Consider the following 24,389-nt stretch of genomic DNA (forward strand, 5'->3'; position numbering starts at 1 on the left):
ACCGGGTTCTGAATAAACAGCTAATTGGCTGGGTTTCCTGTTTAGCCTGATGGGAACGCCGACTATTTCTGTCTGTTTACAGAGTTCTGCCTCTCCCTCTCCCTCTCTCTCTTTCTCAGAGTTGTACTCTCTGCATTGTTTACCAGAGAGAACAATGTCCTTTGCTACAACTGCGCTCCAAACATCAGCCTTTGGGGATCATACAGTAGTGACCAGCCTCTACAACTCCCCCGCATTCCTGGAAATGTGTGCCTTTTGTTGTCTGTGGGAGGGTTTCAGTTAGCTCGTTTTGCGTCCCTTGTTTATTTGTGAAATTTGGCTTTCAAGTCCTTGCTGTACAGAGTAGCAGGCTCATTGTAATATTGTGTGTTGACATGTCTACTTGAGACAAATGAGGGTTATTGTGACATGATGCCACATGTGAATCTCATTTTTCTCCCCCAAATAGGCCTGCACAAAACAGACAAATAAACATAGGTTACAACAAGGAAACTTTACATATCATGTCACACTTGTGTATTTTGTTCTCATAGAAAAATGCCTTGATATCAGCTCACCAAAGATTTATTTGCGCTCAAGCACACAAAAGCCAAACACGTGCACTGTCCTTACTAAGCATAATATGCTTAGTCGAAAAGGAACTATCTGAATCGAAACTGTCTGCGTTGAATTATATCGCTTGCTTCTTCGCCAGATGTGACTTTCTCCTCTCCTATCTGTATTGAATTATTCAGGCAGTTCCGGATCTTCTGTTGCTTTCATCTCGGGCCTGCATCCAGTTATAGGAGTAATATTGTGCCCAAAGTCAAGTGAGAGACCTTAAAGTCCGACAGTCATAGGTTCAAATACAGGCTAGACCTCGAGGGGACTGATTGCTCTCGTCTAACATCCACTCTGAAAAAGTCTTGTCTTAATTACTGGGATTTATTTTAAAAATTCAGTGTGGATTTGTGAACATGACATGTTTTTTTATTAAAGCTAGAAATAATGCTCTGATCCACCCCTGTCAATTTCTGAGGTTTCAACTTTGGAAATGACTGTGGTTGTAATTGTGATAGAATTTCTATTCATTTGGCAAATTTTTCACAGCAAAGCCTATAAATAAAGATGATTTTGGTTTAAATGCTAAGTGAAACAGTCAGGGAGGCCTTGGTTTCAGTATTATAGTCATTATCAGTGGAGCAGCTCTCGTCTCTTGATTGCAGCTCAGTTTAAAATCACATGTCTCGGGATTCCAAGTTTGGGAGGTAATTGTAGGAAGATATTGACTGAGGTGTCTAGGATAACTGGATCATAAGTGATTTATTTTGCATGTTGGGTTTCCTTTTGTTTTTTCCTTCAAGGAACTTTTCTGTCCTTAAATCGTCCTGTTATTGAAATTGTCAGTAAATAAGGGAAGGCAGGCCACTTTATCCCTGTATACCACGCACTGCATGATTAAATCTGGTCATTAAGTGAGTTGGAAGGTGTAGAGCTGAAGGCAGTATTTTTATTGATGTGGCAGGAAGCAGGGGGGGACTGCTTCTGCTGAATCTGTAAATCTCACAGACTGTTGGCAGTCCGCTCCCACTTTTAAAGGCGCTCACACAGCTCCACTCTCTCGATTAAAAACACACTTAATGTCGCAAACAGCCTATTAAGCACCATGTGGTTGGGGCGAATATGATGTGAAGCTGAAGGGTGTGTTAATGATGGCGGGCTGTCACAGAGCTGTACCATGAGCTCCTGCTAAGGGGACTTGGGCAGGTCTGTGGAGCCACAGGTTCAGACAGAGAAGATTTAATATTGAACCCCGTCTCCTGAAAAGTATGTTCCTTTCCAACAAATCTGCAATAGCAAAGGGGATCCTGAATATTGAAAACGTCAACACTGACTTAAATGCACGAGACAGGATGCATTGGATTTTAAGCTTAACCACAATCTTTCCCTAACTTTTCCCAAGTTGTTTTAGCAGCCTGAACCTTGCAACACATGGCCTCAAACAGAGGAATGGATGCTATTTTCTTAACACTCCAGTGAGGCTTGGCAAGTTTTAAAAGGCACAGCAGAGGTAGATATGTTTTGCTGCCCTCTCTGGTTGAAAGCTTCAAGCCTGTTTCACCTGTAACCACACTCAGCACTGATCTGATCTGAGATCTGGTCCAGAGGTGCACTTTTACATAACTGCAGCAGTACGTTGCACAATTCAGCGTATTTCCCAACAAGTCAAACCATTCCCTTAAAAGTCTATACAAAGTTCTATCCTAACTGGCACTAACAATGGCTTGTCCTTCAAAGCTAAGCAATTACCGTGAAGATCCATTTCCCATGATCCAGCGTCAGACAAAGCAATCTCGACCTCACTTCCAGTGTGTCCCGTGGCCCTCTTGTCTGATAAGAGCCCCACAAGCCAAGCGATTTGTCAGTAGGGAAAGGGCTAATTAACATGGCCTGTGCCGCCATTCGTTTGATGTGGAAAGATATTCTTTTGATGTAAAAATATATGCGAAATGATTATCAAGATTAGAGCTTCTAACATTAATTGGAAACATCTGAGGCTAATGTCTCTGATCAGTGATCACACTAATCTCGTGGGACTGCAGCACCAGGCAGGTGGACATTTCACTTGGCTCTCATCGTCTTCATGTGACCCATTCAAGCTGTGTCTAAAATACAAATTTTGCACATTTGAGTAGAGCATCATGATATGTGCTTCGATGTTTATTCCCAGTGGAATATTTTTTAACAATACTGTGTGGTTATTTTTTTTAACAGGATACTGAGCCATAACAAAATCCGTGTTCTGAGAAATGGATCCTTCTTTGGACTTTATGCTCTGGAGAAACTGTGAGTAGCCATTTGTTTTATTCCATATGATTATTTCACATTTCCAAGTCTTACAATGTCATGTCTATTGTTTATATGAGATTTATCTTGTGGATCCATGTGTGCGCTGTTATTTTAGCCTGCCTCTGGGCCTTTGTAGAGGAATACAGACAAGGTATCAGTGGATAATGGGCTTCTGTCCAGCAGGGAGGATGATACGCTAAGACTGGCTATCACAGTTATGTTGAAAAGTTCACATAATTACACTTAAGTTCTTCATTATCGCGTAAGCCCCGCTCCACAGGACAAGATAAGGAAGATCTCTGGGAGGAGATGTCTGTTGGCAGCCTTGCCTGCTGCTCACAGACAGTCTAGCCCTCCTTAGCAGAATCTTAATCTCTCTGAATGGGGTGTGAGACAGGTGATAGACAGGGAAATGTCTGGGGAGCTATGAATGAATAGCGATCCGGTCCCTGGTGACAATCAGGAAGGGAATCATAGTGAGAGCCGTTGCTTATCAGAATAGCTTTTCGCCTTACTGAAAGTTCTAGCCATGCTAGCTTGACTCTATCTGTATGTCTATCGGTTGGTTGATTCACTGCTTTGATCCAGACTGAAATGTCTCAAGAACTTACTGGATGGATTGCCAGACAATTTTGTTCACACATTCATTGTCCCCAGAAGATCAATCCAAATAACTTGTGTGATCCCCAGACTTTCCCATCACCACTATGAGGTTAAAACCACAGTCAGAATGAACTGTAACAACTTAAGAACCAATATTCAGAAATCCCATTTGATGATGAACATGCTCAACATAGTCATAAGCATGTTAAGTTTGTCTTAGCATCAGCATGTTTGCATTGTCATCGTAAACATGTCAGGAGATAACCTAGACAGCCGGCAACATGCACTGAAGGCATTCAGCAGCACCAGGTTACCTACCACTCATTGGGTACTTTGATGTGAGAATTACATCTAGTATTTGCTTCCCACCAGAAGGTGGGCTGTTTTACAGAGCATCCCTGTAAAGCTTTATAGCGTCCTGGTAGCTAACAACACACATGGAGCAGCTTCGGTCTGGATACTGTAGTCTGGCAGACATACTTATTTTCTTGGAAGGCGGATGGGTATGTTGAAGGTAGCCTATATTAGTTCCACATGCCACTCGAAGCTGCCACCCATGAAGCTTACAAGCTTCTCAAAAATGTCGAAAGAAAGAAAGATATGCTAATTTGTTGCAGTTTTTAGCTTGTTTAGTACCTACCTGCTGGAGTCTCACCAGACGTGCCAGCCGAGAACAAAAGCCAAATTCGCTCAATTACTGTTTTTATGTCTGGCATGTGGACACCATGGGCGAATAGTTCAAAGGCAAACTTCTCAGTTCTCACCTCAAATGTCTTGCACCAAAAGACGCTGATAAAGCTGTTGACAGGAAGGCACCAAACCAAGATCAGGGGACTAATACTACTTGAGAGAATAATTGATAGTAAAGTAAAGCCAAGCTACATCTGTAGCTTAGAGTTTTTGATGTAAAATGAGCTGATGTTGCTTGTTTTTGTAAGTGCGGACAGGGTTCCCTAGAGCGCTGTAAGGTCTGTGGGTCAGGTAACTCGAGCTCACCCACTAACTGGAGCAGTGATGAAACTAGCAGGGGGCAGTATGGTGGAGCTTTCCTGGAGTCTTGTAACTAAAATACCTGGAAGAAAGACACAAAACAGACATACAAACACACACACACACACACACACACGGACACACACACACGGACACACAGCCGTTTGCTCCACAGAGGGAGATGTTGGCGTCTGGTGTGAGGCGAGGACCAAACGTAAATCATGCAGGCCTCATTTCACTCCTCTGCCTCTTCCTCTGCTGGCTCTCTGACACACAGTGGTGGAGGTCTGCTTACTCACTGATGGCTCCAACCTTTAATTGAGCCTTGCACAGCTTATAATTACATCTGAGCTCATGGTAAAATTGCTGTCTGATGTGAAAAATGCCGCATTGAAATTCATCGTTGCAGCGATGGCAGGGTTTGGAGCGAAGAAAACTGAACTGAGTTTACAGTAAAGGTTCAGAGCTTTCTGTTTTTGTTTGCGTCTTGTTCGTACTGTGAGATTTCAGTCGTGTTGTGTTTCTTCAGCCCGCCATTGCTCTTCAGGTCTTCTCATTGTTTCCAGTGCGTCGTCTACATGTGCTTGTCATTTGGAGCAGTAGTGAGCACTTACTCATATTATGTGGTCAGCGCTGTAATCAAAGGCCAGCCCACTAGGGCTGAGTAAACACACATCAGGGAATTAGACTGCATCTCTTCCCTTACGTGACAAGGATAAACACCGTCTGCTCCCTGACTGAACACGCACACATACACACACACACACACACACACACACACACACACACACACACACACACACACACACACACACACACACACACACACACACACACACACATACACACACACACACACACACACACACACACACACACACACACACACACACACACACACACACACACACACACACACACACACTCTCACTCTCAGGTCCATCTCTGTTGCGACTCCAGTGTGTACTGTAACTCTCAAGCGTTTCTCCTAGTATGGGCACCCTCACATATTGTCTATTCATTTCAAATGAGTCTGGTAAGTCTCTCAGCAGATGCACACTCACACCCACACACTCACATTAGACGTCTATTCAGAGCAGAATGTAGTCCGATCTGCTGTTGTTAGTTGGAGAATACAGCTACGGGGTAGGCCACCTTCCTCCAGGCCTGTGCCAAACAGTGCAGCCATCTACACAGTTAGCCCTTTCATTGGGACGAACCTCCTCAAAGCCACTATTGCCTTCATAACCTGCCAAACCACCCAAGTGCAGAGGAGCAATTTAGCCTTGTTTGCTTTTGCCCTCTTACTGGACTACTGTGTTTTTGTAACTTTTTTAAATAGGCCTGCCATCCAACGGCTACATTTGGATCTTGGAATACCTCATTTCCCCCCAGCTTTTGGAATGAAACACCAGTTGAATCATACCCGACTTCTCTGGTGGTGCTTGACCTATGCAAAAATAAGTCACATTCACGCACACCATCAAGCTTGTAGATGTTGCACTTGTGTACCCATTTGAGTACCTCCACCTCTGCACACCCTCTCTGATGCGAGCCGACGCTGGCAGCCCCACTAACGAGCCAGGACCTTTATGAGTTGCGGACAGATCCCAGCGGCTTGTCCTGCACTGATTTGAGGCGAGGTAATGAGAATAATGAGCAGAGAGGGCCGAAGCAGTCTGGCTCTTGTCCAACTGGGCCCCACGGCACCATGGGACACAGGACAGGCCGGCAGGGCACAAGGGGCCCTCATTACCAGGTCTGTTCACCCTACAGGGAGAGAGGGAGCAGGGAGAGCAGAGGGCAGCAATGATGATGGATGAGGGAGCAGTAGGGCGCTTGCAGTGGACAGGTCTGAAAGGCAGGAGTGAGGCTTGCGGCTAGGACCAGTTTGAGGGGCTCAAGGTGTCTGCAGCATTACAGGCGTGCTCAACAGGAGAGTCTGAAATGACCCCTTCAGAACCTGACATGACTGTACTTTGACTTTTGTTGTGCCACAGTGGAGAATGCACAGGAAATGTCATGGAATATTAACAAAAACTTCCTGTTGACTTATAACGACTTCATTCAAGAGCAGTGATTCATGCTTCTAGAGCCACAAGAATCAAGGGACGTTTGCACTGAAACTAGCGACCTATTGAGTCACAGAGTACACGAGAATGTGCAGATGGGATAAAAAAGTTAAAAAAAAAACTTATGGTTGAGAATGCTTTGGCCCATTCATTTCTTCTTGACTTCTGTTGACAAAGACAAGAGACTGGCCAATCACTCTTTTCCTGAGCCTCTCTCAAACCTACCCTGAAATCGCCTCTGGCATTCTGAGCAGCTGGGGTTAGGAAGTGGTCCAACTTAAACAACTTTACCATCTGACACAGGGGAAGCGGAGCCGGGATGGCTAAAGATGGTATGATGGCTGGAGAGAGGGAAAGAGAGGAAGACGGAGGGAGGGAATGAAGGAAAGCACACTCAGTGCAGTTTGCCTTATATAAATCTGGGGTTGTTTTTCTTAGTGGAGAGATTAACATTATTTCCACACAGGCTAAGCAAATTACCTTGATGAGTGGGAACAAAATGGAGGTAGGCAGCACTATAGCGTGTAAAAACAGTGGAGAATGTGCGTACATGGCAAGGAGCCCTTCTGTCTAGACCAGACTGGCTAAAACAAGGTTCAGATTGTACCAGTCCGCCACTCAGAAGCGAGCTAAGGCCAGCTGTGGACCTTGCAAATGGGAGTCTCATTTCCCCTTTCACAGGAAAATGAACATTTGTGTTAGTGTGTTCCCCCTGCACACGCCATTGAATGGCCCCCGGTTAGGCAACGGTCACCTAATGAGAGTGCATGACATTAAGGGGTGGAGCGGGTGAGGAAGGGGTTAAGCGTGCTGTAGAGTGGAAACAGAAAAGGGGGGTGCTGCTGGAGTTGATAGACTCCAGATGTGTCTTTCAGATAAACTGCAGGAACGGGGTGTGTTTGTATTGCAAGCCTAGCTCAGTCGTGGCTCTGGGGGTTTATTGAAACAGCGAGCGAGCCCCCTCATAAGCCCATTACCAAATTGTACGCTTTATACGCCAGTAACTCTCTCTCTCGCACACTCATTCTGCAAACTTGATATGGTTTCAATGGCATGTTCCTCTGGAGGAACTTGAGCTTTTCTCTGGACCCACTTCCCCCCACTTCCGTTTGTGTTCCTTCTCTGCCTTATTTTTGCATCTCCCCTCTCCCAGCTAACTGGTTCTCACACAGTTCCTCCCCCTTCCCACTCTCTACATGCTGTAGTCCACCTACTGGCTGAAAATCCACTCAGGGACATGAGTCTCCCTTCTCTCACTGATAATTTGAATGAAAGGCGTTCCTGTTCCTACTTCCTTCCCAGTAAGTGTGTGTACTTTGTTTCAACCCTGTGTCTATTAACGTATTGGTTGCGAAGTTAAATGAGACTTTTGGATCTTACAGACTGAAAGATTCGGTATATGTTTAGATTAAACTGTAATAATATCATTTCATATGTATCAAAAATTGGAAAAACAGGGGGCGCCCTTAGCTCAGTTGGTAGGGCGTCCCCATGGGCCTCGGCCAGCAGCGGACCCGGGTTCGATTCCAGCCCGCGGTCGTACTCTGCATGTCACTCCCCTCTCTGCCCCATTTCACCTCTGTCTCTACACTGTCAATAAAGCATAAACAATGCCCAAAAAAAAAAAAAAAAAAAAAATGGAAAAACAAAAATAATAGCACTTAGTGCCTTTTCTGTCTTTCGGAATCTCTCACCTCTGACCATGAGAAAGTTTGAATTTTTTATCATTAATCGGATGATACATTAAAACAGATGTGCCAAAACGGACATCGCCCCCTTCTCTCAACTGCTCCAAAAGCCAAAACTGAAGTCAATAACAGTCAGAGTTTTCCTTGGCAAAATAATCTCCTGCTCCTATTGCAGTTAACTATAGGAACATATAATCAACGTAGGAAGTCTTACACTGCAAATAAAAGTGTATATTGCTATTTCTGTACATCCTGTCAACGGCTGTGCAGTTTTATCCACAGTTTATGTTACTGTCAGTCACGAACAGAGCAGTGGGCTCTAACCATCGCAAAGTAATTACAGTGGATGATCAGGTTGTGATTGTCCACATTTGAAAGGAAATATATATATAAAGAAATATCACATAATACTATGTGTCAAGTGATAGATCTAAACGACTGCAGATTTAGGAACATAGACTATCTTTGCTTCTTCAGCTTCATGGCTGCCTCAAAACAATTGGTTTCCAGATGAACACAGACAAAAAGTTGATTAGGTGTATCCAATGTGAGAGGAACCAGAGAAAAAAAAGAAGAAAATAATCATGGGAAGGGGCAGCAAAGCAGGAAATTAGTAGAAAAACAAGAGCTCTGCAGATCCCGGTTTCCTGTTTTGGGGGGAAGGCCGGAGTACGTTTGGGGCCTGTGTTACAGAGCCCCCATTGTGAGCAAGTGTGTTGAGGAGTAGGGAGGTGGGGTCTGCGGGGCCATACACAGGAACGATTTTGCTCAGCACTGGATCCACTTACCCACCTGCCCCTCCCTACAGGGGAAAGCTAGCTAGTAAAAAAAATGAGAAAAGGGAAACTGTAAAAATAAACGAGCGCGGGCCTCCTCTAGAGACGCCAACCAGACAGGAAATGACACGCGGCAGAAAAATGGTCTCCACTGACCTCTGTCAGGAACCAAGGTGCCAGTTATCCCCCATTGCGTTCCTTTTTCCAACATGCCTTTCATCCATCCCTGGGCACATGTATTTGCTTGTCTTCAGGCGGTAGCTTAGATGGCTTCGCATTTAGAGATAACTACAATTAAAGTGTATAAATTGGCCCTGTAAAGCCATATCTTTCCATTAAGAAATTCCAGGAACAGGAAATTCTTGATTCCAGTCTGGCGATAATGAGTTGCCATTCCCTGGCTTCAGTCATTTTCCCATCTCCCTCCGGGGCCAGGGCCTAAACAATGTCACTGGAGCACTCCAGTCCCTGCCACTGTGCTCTTGATAATGGAGCACTCCACGTCTGGAGCGCTTTACAGAACCATGTCTTCATTATTAGCCTCTCGCTGCCCTACAAGTACATCGCTCCTCTCCAGTCTGCATGGGGCCCAGGTGCTCATCCCAATGTACCCACAGAGAAATGACTCTTCAGAATGGCAGAGGAGCAACCCCATTGATCAGGAGGAGAAAAAAGAGATTTTGAATGGCAGCCGCTGGTGTTAGGCCCATGCGGAAGCAGACAATGGCCCCTTCTGGGCCGGGAGTGGGCTTACGTCTGTCACAACCCCATCACACGGGCTGCATGTGGCATAGGGGATACAGCATTGCACTCCCGAGGTTACAAGGCAGGACTCAAATAGGAAGACCATAGTCATAACAATAATGTGACGCTGCCGGTCATGGAGCTTTTTGATACATGCTGCTACTGAAAAAAGCAATAGGTTACAATTTGCTACTTTGAACCTTTGGAACGCTAAGATTTTTACGCCTAGCAAGCATGTTTTTGAAGTATTACTTGTCCCCGCTATGATCCTCTTGCTTGGAGACAGCTGTTGTCATCGGTGCCAAGGCCACTGAGCTGTGAAGCTGTTGTCAGGGAGGGCGCTGTCTACTCCAGAGGGCACAGAGACAAGTCATCGCCTGAGAATGAGACCCGCTTGGGCTGCAGTTTATACTGTTGCGTAGGTTTGAAATAAAGTTGGATATAAGTCTGAGAGTGCGGGCGAGTGGCGAGGAGCTGCAGCAGAGATTTGTTCCGGATTATGGTGATGAAATAGAGCTGACATTTGGGCAACAGCAGGGCTAAGTGCTTGGCTACTGTCCTGTTGACTGTGTGGTGAGATCCTCCACATTCCCCAGCTTGGTGATAAGAGAGTGTAACAGAAGTAGTGGACTGCTGATTCTCCTCAGGCCAAAACACACACAGTACCCTCTCCTGCCTGGTGTAAAAGGGGCAGGCTGTAGGAAATGCAGATGTTTCATGTGTGAGACTTGTGTTTGTATTGCTAGTTGCTGTCTGGTTTTCACACACACTAAAACTTTTCATTTAAAAAGCTTGAGGTGCTCATAAAATATACAATATCAGTTTCAGTGTCTGTTTCATTGGCATAAGATCTCTTTGGCCTAGTTACGGTCTTGCTTGTATGCTTTAGGTTAGCCTAAGTCTCAAAACAAATATTGTAACCCAATGCAACTTCTTCTAAGAATAGCAAAACTAATGTCTTGGTGTATGCTGGCGCATGTACATTTATTTCTGTATGTTCTTTTTGTTTATGTACGACACACATCAACAGTTATTCTTGCATCAAGTAACCATGCACTCATTGATGCAAGATGTGATTGTTACATTTTTATATTGATCATATTTCTTGTCTGTATTGTATATTATGTCTTTTACAAATGTGCTGAAAAATGAAGGTAACTGAATTGAATGAGAGATCTATTTTGAAAAAGAGAACTGGGCCCTGTAAGGTGAACATGTACAGAGAGAAGACATATCTACACAAAATACATCACATAAATCTCTGAATAATTCTATTATTAAAGGTTTTGAAATGGGGCACCATGGTGGTCCTCCACCGATTTAGCATTGCACTCCTATAACATTGCCAGACTTATGATGGACAGTGAAATAAGTGATGCAGCAGGCACTTTTTTTCCACACATTCTTCTTCCTTGTCAAAACATGTCTGCTATCCTCAAGGATACATGACAAGCCGACAATATACAGGTCTCTGGAAACCTAACCTCTTTCTAACGTCTATACATTTTTTTCAATTTATTTTCATTTTCAAATTCTAAATTTCCTTCTGGAGCCACAAAGACTATTCAACTTTTTTAACACAGTGAGTAGCAGGCCACTTGCCAAGACCTGTAAACACACTGAGGTGTAAAATAAGTGGTCTTACTTTTGAATCCAGAAGGAGAACTTGGTTGGCTCCTCTCTACGAATGGAAAACATATAAAAGAGAAGCACTAGAAGATGAAAGTCTAAATTTAGTTTTTGTAGGTTTTATAAAGTTGTTCTCTATTACACACACATTGGAGATGTACAGTGGTGTATGACATTCTAACAATACTATATATTAGGTTTCAGTATTAGATGCGTAAAAACAAATGAAAAGTACTAAATTCTCCTCTTGTTGTTAATAAGGACCAACCTACTTCATATAGTTTAGAATAATATTGTAAGTATGATTTTCATCTCTCTCATTATCATGTTAGTATAGAGTAGAATAAATATAGGACAGTGTTTTAGTGCATAGTACCGATAAATCAGAAATGACAAGAAAATCCAGCCTAATGCAAGAATTTAAATATTTATTTTTCAGAAACTTTTGAAAAACACGAGGTGTAAAAGTAAGATTACTTAGGAGTTCAGTGTTACAGAGAAAATGCATGTTCGTGTATGAGTGTAAAAAAAGACGGACAGGGAGGGAGAGACGTTCATCAGAGAGAGAGGAAATAGTGGGCAGTGCCTCGCCTTTCATCGCCCCACTAATGAGACCCGGGACACACAGACTGGAAACAGCAGTATTGTTCTCCCCCCCACCCTGTGGTCAACAAATCCAATACAGCTACTGACACATTGAAACACATGTACATTCAGAGCAGGACACATAGGCACACAAAGGTTGACCCCCCCGCCCCCCACAAACACACACACACGAACACACACAGACACACATACTGGAGAGTATTCTTGTTTCTTTGATTTGATTGGTGAAATGTATATAGCATCAATCAAAAAAATTGTATACATATTATTAAGCAGAATCACAGAGGTGGACAAAAGCTGCAAAGTTGTTGCAAAGTGTTCTGTCTCACAAGCTGGCACACACTCAAAGAGCTGGGCTGAGCTGTCTAACTGTCTGCTTGGAGACAAACACAACAGACCTCAGCCTTTTGGTCTGAGGCCAGATAGCTTTTGCTCCATCATTAAAACCTGTCTACCATCTATAATCCCGATATGAGCGATGGTTTAGCAAGAAGTTAGACCAACAGTAGAACCCCTGATCACTGTCTCTATCCCAGCCATACCGCAAGGTCCATTTCTTTACTTTTTTTTGTTGACATGAAGCCATTTTTTGGAACAATTTTCCTGCCCTGATTTGATCTAAATATCTCATCTTTTGGAAAGCGGACAAGACAATGGTTACGAGATGCCTGAGGTTGTACATGGTGTGAGGCACCGCGGTCCAGAACAGCAATGACAGATAATCTCTGTGGAAACAGTACTGAATGTCCCCTGGTCTTGTCTACCACAGTGGCATCTTGGGTTGAAGTGAACTAGACAAAAATGCAGCGGTGATGGCGTTGATGCTTTTGAGCTCCTGTAAGGAAATCCTCCTCTGTGGCCAGTCCGATGGGAGCAGGCATTTGTCCTGATGTAGTATACATGGATCACATTCCAACCCAGTTTTGGCCTTGTCCTGCCAATAGCCATCCGTCTCCTTTAACCCCACGATTCCCTCCTGGCCAATAAAAAAAAACTTCTAATGCAGGTTAGCTGATGAAGAGGGGCATCTGGCCGAACAGTTAAAACACAATGGACGCAGGATGGGAAGAGGGTGGAGGAACGTGCAGCATATAGTATGACATTAGATCTTCAAAGGCAGTTAGAGGAATTTATATTTATGGTTTTGCAGAGACATTTTTGAACAAGCAGAAAAATTACACAACCGCTTGCTAGCAGTTTTAGATTGCACTAATATTTTATTTGGTCAAATATCTGCATGTTGCTAGCCTCAAGCCCAGGTGGCTGATGGGATAAGATTTCCTATTTGTGTGCAGAAATACCCCGCTGTGTCCCCTGGAGGAGCCAGGTTTAGGAAATGTGTTTCAACTCCCCTTCATTTGAAACTTTAAGAAGGAATGGTGCAACATTTTGGGAAATACGCTTATTTGCTTTCTTGCTCATAATGTAGGTCCAATAAGTGTGAAGTGCAGCCAGCAGCTGGAAGCTTTGCTTAGCATAAATACTTAAAACAGGGGGGAACAGCCAGCCTGGCTCTTTCTAAAGGTTACAAAATATTTCCAGCACCTCTAAAGTTCAGCATTGGACACTTTATATCTCGTTTGTTTCATAAAACAACAACCAAGTGTAAAAACAATGATTCACTATTTTACAGGGGATTATACAACATACTATTGCTTGGCTGTGAGCAGTTATTTATTGGGGTCTCCACTATAGTTGTCTGACAGCTGCTCCCAGCCAAAAAATAGTCTTACAATAACACCATAAAACCTCAGCTATCTTCACACTTCAGTTTTTTGTAGGGATTAAAAACTACCGAATATGTTAATCTGTTAAATTTAGTGGTGCTGGTAAATTAACTGGGTTTTTGTTAGCTTTGAACATCAGATTCCCCCCTCTTCCCAGACTTTGTGTTAAGGTCAGCTTTTGGCCTCAGCTACAACAGGTTTACAATCCATATTTTAGAGATGTATTGATATGTAGGGATGGGGCCGATCCGATCCAGTATCGGTATCGGGTCCGATATGGCCGAAATCTGCGTATCGGATATCGGACTGACAGCTCCGATATTAAAATCCGATTTTTTTTTTTTTTTTTTTTTTTTTTTTTTTGCTATGTAAGAGCGAACATGCGCCGACGTTCGGTGGAGGGAGAGAGGACATCACTTTATAATTTGACATACAGTACATATCAGTTTGTTAGCCAGTGAGCTAACCAAAGCTAATCCAAGTCAAGGAAGTGGAGAGGCTTGTGACAAATTCTACTATGTAAAATACAGCCAGAGAGAGAAAGACTGTTTAGACAAACAGACCACCACATATTCTAGTGGGGCAGAAGTGATCATTGAGAAGGATTTCTGCCTTTAAGATAAACCTATATGCATTTGTGTATATTTATTGCTCTTTTAAATTAGAATTGCTTAAGCCTTCCTAGCCTAATACATAACATCACCACCAACGAAAAAATGTATAACAATTATGATATCGTATCGGTCAGTATCGGTATCGGCCGATATCCAAACCCCAGGTATCGGAATCGGATCGGAACTAAAAAAAGTGGATCGTCCCATCCCTATTGATATGTTCATCCTACTCTCGGCAAGAAGAAGCAACCAATATTTCCCACATGTAGAACTATTCATTCAGACAAGACATCACCTTATATTTTTTCTCTCTCTTCCCAGGGACCTCAAGCACAATCTAATCAGCACCATCATGCCTGGGGCCTTCCAGGGCCTGTCTGAGCTTCGGAAACTGTGAGTATACATATTAACATCATTCACATTCCACTTGGGTACAGAGCAGTAAATATACTAACAGAAGTCATAAACTCAGGCATGGAAATTTGGACTTCTACGGACTCTATAGTTTGGTAAAATCCAAAATGGGTAGAATCTGGGTAGTTTTTTTTAATGATTTGAGCAGCACGGTTTGACAAATTATCTTCAGTTGTGGAAAGAGACTGGCCCACATCTCCCCTTCCTCACATTTATCTTAAGTGGATTCTGTTTTGGCAACTCACGGCAGATGTCATTTTGTGTTTTACTGGGCTCCTGGTGTTTCTGCAAATTCATCTCTGGTGCCTCGCCCATACAGCCACCGTGGAAACCTCAGGTCCACGCAGAGGCACCTCACGCGTCATTGGATGTGACAGGTCGGCTTTTCGCTGCTCGCTCATTGTGTTTTTCGGACACCGAGGTTTGGTTGCGGCGTGGCTCGGAGCTGGTCGTCTGTGGCTGCTCCACGTGACTCCCCCTCCCTCCCTACCTCCCTCCCCCTACTTGTGTTTTCCCTGCAAGGTCTGGGGCTTCTCAAAACAAACAGGGGGAGATAAACAAATGCTCTGGACAGCTCTCTGCTGGGTAGTGTCAGAGGTGCAACAGAGCAGATCCCTCTCTGGCTGTGGCTATACATCACACTCCAGAGGTGGACGGCAGAACAGGGGCCCTGCTTTTACCCCATTGGTGATAGACTGAGCACTGGGGGTCCAATGGATTAGAGATAAGGGAAAGTGTTTGTGAGCATTCTTATTTCGATGTTTAACTTTCAGCCTTTCTTCTAACTTTTACGCTGGTGTGGAAAAACAAGAACCAAAGAAAAACCTTTTATTACTACACTGAATGCTTTATCATAAATGAGTCCCTCACAGCTGTACCTTATGATGGAACTGATCACAAAAAACAACATGGGTATTTACGGAATCAAGATATCACTATCTGTGACTGAGACGAGTATTCTTGATTAAAACACATTCCAATGTCTTTTCACACTTCCAGCGACCTCTCCGACAACCGCATTGGCTGCCTGACTGCAGACATGTTCCAGGGGTTGACCAATCTCACCAAACTGTAAGAGACAGATAAATTGAATCCATTAGAAGTATTGCAAATTCCACTTGATGGGGAGGCTTTCAGGTTAACCTGTTCCTGTCCAACTTGTGTGTCGCTATAGGAACCTCTCTGGCAACATCATATCGACCATGGATCCAGGAGTTTTCAAGGAGCTGCTGTCCCTCAAGCTAGTGTGGGTATCACACACTGTCCACTCCAATTATTTCACTTACACAGCATAACGGTTCATATCTGAATAAAACAATTAATATTCTATTTAAGGATTACATTTATTTTCCGCTTACTTGTATTTTACCTCAATCACTGTGTTTTACAATGACTTTAGATGAAAAACATATCTGAACTTTGGCCATGAATCAGAAGATAAATCTGTCCAGATTATTATTTTTTTTTCTTGGATTTTTTTCCAGATTTTGCATGAAACAATGTGAAAAAGATTATTCTGTAATATGTAACAGATATATTGTTGTGGTGGCTGTAATACATTTGGTGACACTGACACAAATATCCAAGAAGTATTTAACGTGCAGTGTAGTGTTGTTGCTATAATAAGCAACTAGAACTCACACTACACAGTATATGAGCCAGATAAGGGAAAAATAAAAGTGAATCTACCATAATAAATGTCACTTCTCTCTTCAGGAACTTCAACTCAAACTACCTTTCATGTGACTGCGGGCTGCGTTGGGTGCCGGATTTCTTTCGCAGCAGTTCGGCCCGTTTGGGGGACGAAACCCTGTGTGCCTACCCAAGGACCCTGAGGGGAAAGCCCCTGCGAGGACTGAGGGAAAGCCAGCTGAGCTGTGGTAAGAGCCTGGCTAGAATGAGGCATATGAATGAGGCGGTTCACCGAGAACATTGGCTTGTGTGAATGACAATGGCAGCGCACACAAGCACACATAATGGCGCTCGAGATCATCCCAGTATTACTAAGAATTAGTTTGACCAGAAAGGGGTGAAAGATGGGCTGGCAGCTCAGCGGGGGGATATTTTCTTGAAAGTATCAGCGAGTTGTGTGACAGCTTATCCTGTGGGTTGCATTTTACTGAATGGCTGTTGCCTGCATCCAATCTGCTCCAGAACAGCACACTCATAATAGCTCCCGTGGAAACATTTAGCTGAGGTTAAAGTAATGAGACAGCGGTAGAAATAATTCAGAGTAATGTGTAACGCTAACGGTCCCATCTGTGTCTTTTCCCACCCGCCATGTCTCTCAGACGGTCCTCTGGAGCTTCACACCCTGTCCCTGCTGCCGTCCCAGCGTCAGGTGGTCTTCAAAGGCGACCGGCTGCCCTTCCATTGCACTGCTGCCTTGGTGGACAAGATCACCACTGTACACTGGCGTCACAATGGTCAGCTGGTGACCTCTGACCCAGAGACGGGGGTCCAGCTGGAGAACAGTGTGCTGCACGACTGCACCTTCATCACCAGGTACACAGACTATATGTGACTCAGGCATTCTGACCTGTCCTCTGAAGATGCTAATATTGTAGTGTTTATAACCTTTTATTGTTGTGCAAATACAGATTTCAAAGTGAATGGATGAACTCATATTTAAGTAGCTGAGACACACGTTGAAGTCCATGTGGTGGTTAATGTGTTATAAATTATAATGAATTGTCTCTACCCTTTTTTATCCAGTGAGCTTATTCTATTCAACGTACATGTGGAGGCCAGGGGAGAGTGGGAGTGTGTGGTTTCCACAGGGCGGGGCAATACCTCTCGCAGTGTTGAAATAGTGGTGCTTGAGAACAGTGCCTCCTTCTGTCCAGAGGATAAAGTTGTCAACAACCGTGGGGAGTTCAGGTTAGTTGCAGTGATTTTCATATTTTTTTTTTACAATACAGTACGTAAAGATTCCAGTGTTCTCAGTCTGTTCTGTTTTGAATCCTCCAGGTGGCCCAGGACTCTGGCAGGCATTACCTCACATCAGTACTGCCTACAGCTGCGTTACCCTTCCCTGTCTGTGGAGGGCGGCATCGAGCAGAAGAAAGCCTCTCGATACTGTGACCGGACTGGAAAGTGGCAGGAGGGCGACTATTCAGACTGTCACTACACCAATGGCATCACCCGCGTCCTGCATACCTTCATCCTGGTACGGCACATGGTTCCTGTTCAGTAGGTTTGTAGATTTAGTTTCATGACATCACATCTATTTTTTTCTCTCCTGCTTTACAGAGGCCCATCAATGCAACTAACGCCGTCACTTTGGCACATCAGGTGCGCACATACACCTTGGAGGCTGCAGGCTTCACGGACTCCGTGGATGTGTTGTATGTGGCGCAAATGATGGAGAAGTTTTTGGAATATGTCAGACCACTGCGAGAGGTGAGAGGGATTGAATTGCATATTTTAAAATGCCAATACACAGGTTTGTGTGCATATCATTTCACTGTCAAATGTTCTGCATGCGTTTGTTGCAGTTGTCCGAAGTGCTGGTCGAGATGGGCAGTAATGTGATGCAGGTGGACGATCAGATCCTCGCTCTTGCCCAGAAGGAGAAGAGAGCCTGCAGCTCAATAGTCCACTCTCTAGAGACACTGGCCTGGCCTCAGCTACACAGTCATGCTCAAGACTTCTCCATGGTAAGGAATTTTAAAACTCAGTTTATATCATCATAAGTGAGAAGAGTTTCTATAGAATCCCACTGAATATATTATAGAGCTCATCTTTATTACAGGAAATACAAGTAATAGCTGTTTATGACATTTGGCAGTCCTGTGTTCATTTGCAGCTACGATGTAAAAGTGCATGTAAAGGTGCATATTTTGTGTTAGATTTTCACAATCAGTTTGCCTGTGTAGCACAACAAAACAATGGGATGTCCATAACATACCACCTTGGACACTATGAAGAAATGACAATAAATGGAATCAGTCTTTACCATTTTCTTTTCTGTGATATGTATAGGTGTCTAGGAACATTGTGATGGAGGCCCACTTTATTCGCCCGGCCCACTTCACCGGCATAACGTGCACTGCGTATCAGCGGCGTGACATACCAACAGGCAACCTAGGAATGGAAACTGCAGAGTCCGCTCATGGGCAGCAGATTCGTTTCCGCTGCAGCACCGGCTCCCATAACACCTCCTTAAACCATTTCCCCCTAAAGGTGAGGCATTAGCACCATTTTCTTGCAGCTATTACTACATGCTGTGTCATCAGTAGCCTATTGTATTTGAATCCCCATTTAGCCATTTTTACTGATAAATTTGAACTTTAAATGCTACATTTGCATTATTTGTGTGTTTTTTTTTCTCCTCCAGAATTCAGTAGCTCTGGCCTCTGTGACTCTCCCAGCTACCCTGTTTCCTCCTGATGCTCCTGCCGACTGTAAGCTGCAGTTTGTAGCCTTCAGAACGGGCAGCTTTTTCCCTCTGTATGGAAACACAAGCAACAGCGGGGAACAGTCTCGCCGGCGTAGCGTCAACACTCCTGTCATCTTTGTTGGCCTAGGTGAGGGACCTACTTTTTTGACAATCTTCTCTACCATTTGAAGGCATTCCACTTACAAATAAAGATCACAGAGAGTTATAATGTATTTGGCAAGGGTTGAAAAAAACATGAGACAGGCTTGGGGAACCTAGTATGGCAATCACAAACTGATGTATCTAACAAAATAAAGTATATTTAAGTTCAATGTACCATTACATCTTTTAGTCATCAGTTCTTTCATTTATTGGTCATTTCTCTACTATCTGTGACAGACGGCTGCAGCATGTGGAACCACTCCGAGCACATTTGGGTTTCCCTGCGCCACTTGTCCCCTGGTGCGGATGCTGTGGCAGCCCAATGGAGCCCGAAGGGGCCGGAGAAACAGGGAGGCTGGAGCCAGGAGGGCTGTCAACTGGTCCACAGTGACAGCAGCACGTCCACCATGCGCTGCACTGTGCTTAGCAACTATGCTGTGCTGCAGGTAGGTTGGCCCTGAGTATTGATTTTATCATTCATCCAAAATAATCAAGGTTAAATGAGACTTTCATTGGGTGGGGTTTCTTTCTAGGAGGTACCTGACTTCCCCAATTCCACACCCTCTTCTGTAAAGGTGCTCCACCCTGTGGTCTATGCCTGCACTGCACTGCTCCTCCTTTGCCTCTTCACCATCATCATCACACACATACTACACCACAGGTACTGTCTTGTATGTGCATAGACAGACTTCTCGCTGCAGTTTGTTATTTGTTTTCATATCCTCATTATGTTTATCTGTGCCCCAACAGTTCTATACACATATCAAGAAAAAGCTGGCATACATTACTGAATACCTGCTTCCACATCGCCATGACAACGGCCATCTACGCAGGAGGCATAAGCTTGACCAGCTACCCGGTGGTTTGCCAAGCAGTAAGTTCTGAACTCAAACAGTCTCTATTGATTATAGTGGCGTGTAAGCTTGATGTCTTACCATGACTGTAACATGTGACAGGTGGGCATTGCCCTGCACTACTCCTCGCTGTCGACTCTGCTGTGGATTGGAGTCAGCGCCAGGGTCATCTACAAAGAGGCTGTGTGGAGAATGCCACAGCAGCCAGAGGGAGAGTCTCCTGCTCCACCTACACAGCGACCTATGCTCAGGTCAGTGAGCAAGGCACAATACAGTCACCTTCACCCACGTCCATGTGCCATTGAGATTGTTCTTTGCTGTCAATACGGTTTATGTTTGATACAAACGTGGGAGTTCTTGTGCATGGCCACCCAGACTGTGCACTATCAAAGTGGGTCATTATTCCCAACATTCAAAGTCCCTCTGTTTTTAAGGAAACCTTGTAGGGACATAACAAGAGTATTGCTGTAAGGCCAATATAAACTCAGAGTGGGGGAGGCGAGGAATGTATCAAACCAACATAACTGAAGCAGAGGGGACCGCCGTACATTTGAGTTGGGTGATTGAAGGGGTGCACTGTCTTTCCAAATATTCCCTTCTATTTCTCCTCCCCCTGCCACTGTGATCATGAAGCTGCGGTCATACACTGTGCCGCTGACCTCCCTGGCCCTCCCACCAACCCTTTGTCGCCTACATGGGATCAGTCCACAATAAATCACAGGCTTCTGGAGCCTCTACTGACCTTCGTAACACTCTGCCCACTAAGAGAGTGAAGTATCACACCCCTCTATTCAGATTTTTGACAGCCGGAGAGACATAAAAACACAAAAATGAAAATGAAACTGTCATGAACACTTTAAAAACATTGCCGAAAGCCAGAGGTCATACAGCATCCTGTGGTGCAAACAAGAACCACTCTTTATTACTAAAACTGCAGCTGGGAACTTGTGTTTGATGTGCACTTCTCTGTTATTCAAGGTTCTATTTGATAGCTGGTGGAGTTCCTCTTATCATTTGCGGGATCACTGCAGCTGTCAATGTCAACAACTACGGTGACAACAGCCCTTAGTGAGTATTTCTCTTTTTATCCTTCAGCCATTTGGCGCTTTACTTTGTGTTGTTTTGTGTGGTGCTGAAGTGAATAATGCTCAATACACAGACGTGTCCTTGTTTTGCACTGACCCCTCTGGATTTCTTCTTGCAGCTGCTGGCTGGTGTGGCGCCCCAGTCTTGGCTCTTTCTTTGTCCCTGCAGGCCTAGTGCTTTTGGTGACCTGGATCTATTTCCTGTGCACTGTCTTTCGCCTGAGGCACCGTGTGACCAAAGAATGCACAGGAACCACCCTCTCCTCTCCTGTGACTGAGAGTCAGCCTGCACTGGCAGGAAGCACCAGCGTCCTCTCCACAGACTCAGTGGTGGGACCTATAAGCCCTGTAGTGGCGCCAGAGGATCAGTACTCGCTGAAGACACAGTTCTTGGTGCTGTTGACAACCCACTTCCTGTTTGTGGTCCTGTGGTGTTGTGGAGCCATGGCAATGTGGCTGACAGGGCACACTAGCTTGTTGTTTAGCTGTCTCTATGGGATGGCTGCCACCGTCTTAGGGGTGTTTCTGGTGGTGCACCACTGCTTCCGACGACTGGATGTGCAGACTTCATGGCTGGCATGTTGCCCGGGCTATCGCCGCTCCCATCCCATGTCTACCTACACACACACCTGCACTACTGGGAGTGGAGTGCAGACCTCTGAGCAGGGATCACAACTTTTCATCAACTGCCATCCACCGGTCGACTCTCATCACTCCTCATCGGCTCGGTCCTCATCCACACCCAGTGGAATTAGCAGTGTGGGCCCTGGGCCAGCTAAGCTCACCAACCTGTTGCAGGTAGCACAAGACAATCCAAACAACACTTCTCGTCCCCCTGTGGGCAACAACACCAGCACCAGTACTGACAACATCACCAAGCCAACAAACAATATTCTGCCCACCATTAACTCTGCAGCACCAGTGCATCCCCAAAGACGGAAAGTGAGTAGCAGAACTAAACAGGGGAGCAGCCAGTATCACCATCGGGGTGAGGGCAGGGGACACTATCGCCTCAAAGCTCTAAGGACCGCAGGTGGGGGCAGCCTGGGAGCTTTAGGACCCCCTGGTTTAGATCACCTCAGTTCTTCACATGGAGTTTACAAACAGGCCAGTGAGAATGGTAGCATTGTCCACAGCCTTTCAGAGACCCAGGCCAGCCCGCTGACCAACGGGAAGCGTGTTGGAGAGTCAATGGCAACCAGCCCCTCAGAGGGTAGTGACGGGGGTAGCAGCGGCAGCCGCAAACCCTTCCCCCTGCCGCCCTCTATGGCCAGCAGAGCAGCAATGCACGGGGCTCAGAGACGATGTGCCAGCAGAGACAATTTGAAACTGGCTGCTGCCGTGGAGCGAGACACTAAACGCTGCTCCTACCCACTGAACAGCGTCACCACCACTGTGCCTGGGGCCGCTGCCCCAAATGGCACCCTCAAGAACTCAGTGCTGGAGCTGGAGCAGGACATGAGCGGCACAGACCATTCCCAGAGCTCCATCGGAATGAAGAGTGGCTTGTGGAAAAGTGAAACCACAGTGTAACCTATACTTATATGTGAACTTCTATGCATGACCTTAATTGACTCTCAAATGATTGGGTTATGTTTTAATGGTCTCTTGATTATAATAATTATATAATTTAAGATCTGAAATCATGAAGGCATCCAGGACCCTAAACTGGTACTTTTGCCTCTGTAGCATTGTAAGAGTTTGCTGTGAAATGGTAAAAGGAATAATAAGGCAGTTTTTTTAATTGTCAAACATAAGATTCTCATTTATTTTATTCATTTCACAAAAAAAGGAACAAAATATCTCTGAAATTAGCATGTGATGTTGATTTTGGATGTCTAATGAAAGCTTTACTGTTTAAGTTGTACTTTTTCTATGCATATCAACTATAGCAATGCAATGGAATGCAAGATGGTCCATTTCCAAAATACAGCTATATGCATTTAATCTGTGGACAACCTTTCCCCCTTATGTTTGCTTCAAGTATTTGTGTGTGTGTGTGTGTGTGTGTGTGTGTGTGTGTGTGTGTGTGTGTGTGTGTGTGTGTGTGTGCGCGTGCGTGTGTGTGTGTGCGTGCGTGCATGTGTGCGTGTATGCATGTGTGTGTGTGTGTGTGTGTGTGTGTGTGTGTGTGTGTGTGTGTGCACATACAGAAGGAGAGTAATTGCATGAGTGTGGCTGTACAGAATCTCAGAGTGAATTAAAAAGAAAAAGCTATGCGAGACTTTTGAATATAAGATGGAAACGTTTCATTTGTATTTCTATATATTCCACATCAGCACTGACAGAGTTACACTTATCGAATAAATTCAGGAGAAAGAAATGATTGGCTTTCTTTCACACAGTCACTTCTGGCTGAAGACTATTTCTGTTCTAATGTTTATGACTGCCCCCTTCTGGATGGCGGACAAACTAATCCAAGCCATGCTGACAGTAAACCTTCTCACCATAATCGAGTTGTTTATAATAAAAAAGTAACATTCCATAAAATACTTTTCATATCAAAAACATCATGGCTTTCAGACCATAAGCTTTTTTGAAAGTCACACTGCCAGTCTGCCAACTGCAAAGTCAAGTTGCCCTTATAGGAATGGACCTTTAAAGGCCTATGATGTAGGCTACTTCTGTTTTTCCCCATTGTGCTTTCGAGAGGAAGTCTTCATAAAATCCAGATAATTACATACTGTATGTTGTTACATTGGTCTGCTGTGCATGGTATTGTAGATTCTGTGTGCAGTATGAGCTGAGGGGTCAGCCCCGAGCAGGAGGTATTCATGATGTTAAACATGCAAATTATCATCTATTCCATGTGGCCGTGACATATATAGATCCTCTCATAGAGACAAAGTTATCTTGTTTATGATTTAGTATACATTTTATTGTCATCATGTTCAGGTTAATTCATGCTGAGTTACCAAGAAATAAGTAAGTATGAGTGACAACATTTCTACAATGTTGCTGAAGAATGAATCATCTTTCAATCAATTTTTTAATAATTCACATTTATTGATTATTTATGACTGAATGTTAAATCATGTTACATTTCCCAGCCACAGACTGAAACATTCAGACTGTGGCTTGTAGCCTACTCTACTTTGCATGGCCATTACACAAGCCTTCAAACGCAAATGTGGTTGTATAAGATGTTTTGTTCTTCTTAGCTTTACGCCCCAGTAATGATTAACTATTAAAGAAATATCAATTTGCACTTAAAC

At 44.3% G+C, this 24,389-nt stretch overlaps 1 protein-coding gene across 1 annotated transcript in view; it reads left to right on the plus strand.

Annotated features, from left to right (window-relative positions):
• The window catches only part of adgra2 (adhesion G protein-coupled receptor A2), a 38,365-nt gene extending 14,892 nt beyond the window's left edge, over nt 1-23,473 (plus strand). The window contains exons 2-19 of the mRNA XM_080042176.1: nt 2,755-2,826; nt 14,600-14,671; nt 15,692-15,763; nt 15,867-15,938; nt 16,409-16,572; nt 16,984-17,197; nt 17,408-17,572; nt 17,663-17,861; nt 17,945-18,094; nt 18,190-18,351; nt 18,677-18,877; nt 19,032-19,221; nt 19,473-19,681; nt 19,769-19,896; nt 19,986-20,109; nt 20,192-20,340; nt 21,068-21,157; nt 21,294-23,473. Of these exons, the coding sequence (XP_079898302.1) occupies nt 2,755-2,826; nt 14,600-14,671; nt 15,692-15,763; nt 15,867-15,938; nt 16,409-16,572; nt 16,984-17,197; nt 17,408-17,572; nt 17,663-17,861; nt 17,945-18,094; nt 18,190-18,351; nt 18,677-18,877; nt 19,032-19,221; nt 19,473-19,681; nt 19,769-19,896; nt 19,986-20,109; nt 20,192-20,340; nt 21,068-21,157; nt 21,294-22,707 (3,847 nt within the window). The 3' untranslated portion in view covers nt 22,708-23,473. The remainder of the gene's footprint in view (nt 1-2,754; nt 2,827-14,599; nt 14,672-15,691; nt 15,764-15,866; nt 15,939-16,408; nt 16,573-16,983; nt 17,198-17,407; nt 17,573-17,662; nt 17,862-17,944; nt 18,095-18,189; nt 18,352-18,676; nt 18,878-19,031; nt 19,222-19,472; nt 19,682-19,768; nt 19,897-19,985; nt 20,110-20,191; nt 20,341-21,067; nt 21,158-21,293) is intronic.
• Nucleotides 23,474-24,389: the final 916 nt, after the last annotated feature.

The sequence above is a fragment of the Ammodytes marinus genome, assembly GCF_949987685.1.
Source record: "Ammodytes marinus genome assembly, chromosome: 2".
Taxonomy (NCBI): Eukaryota; Metazoa; Chordata; class Actinopteri; order Uranoscopiformes; family Ammodytidae; genus Ammodytes; species Ammodytes marinus.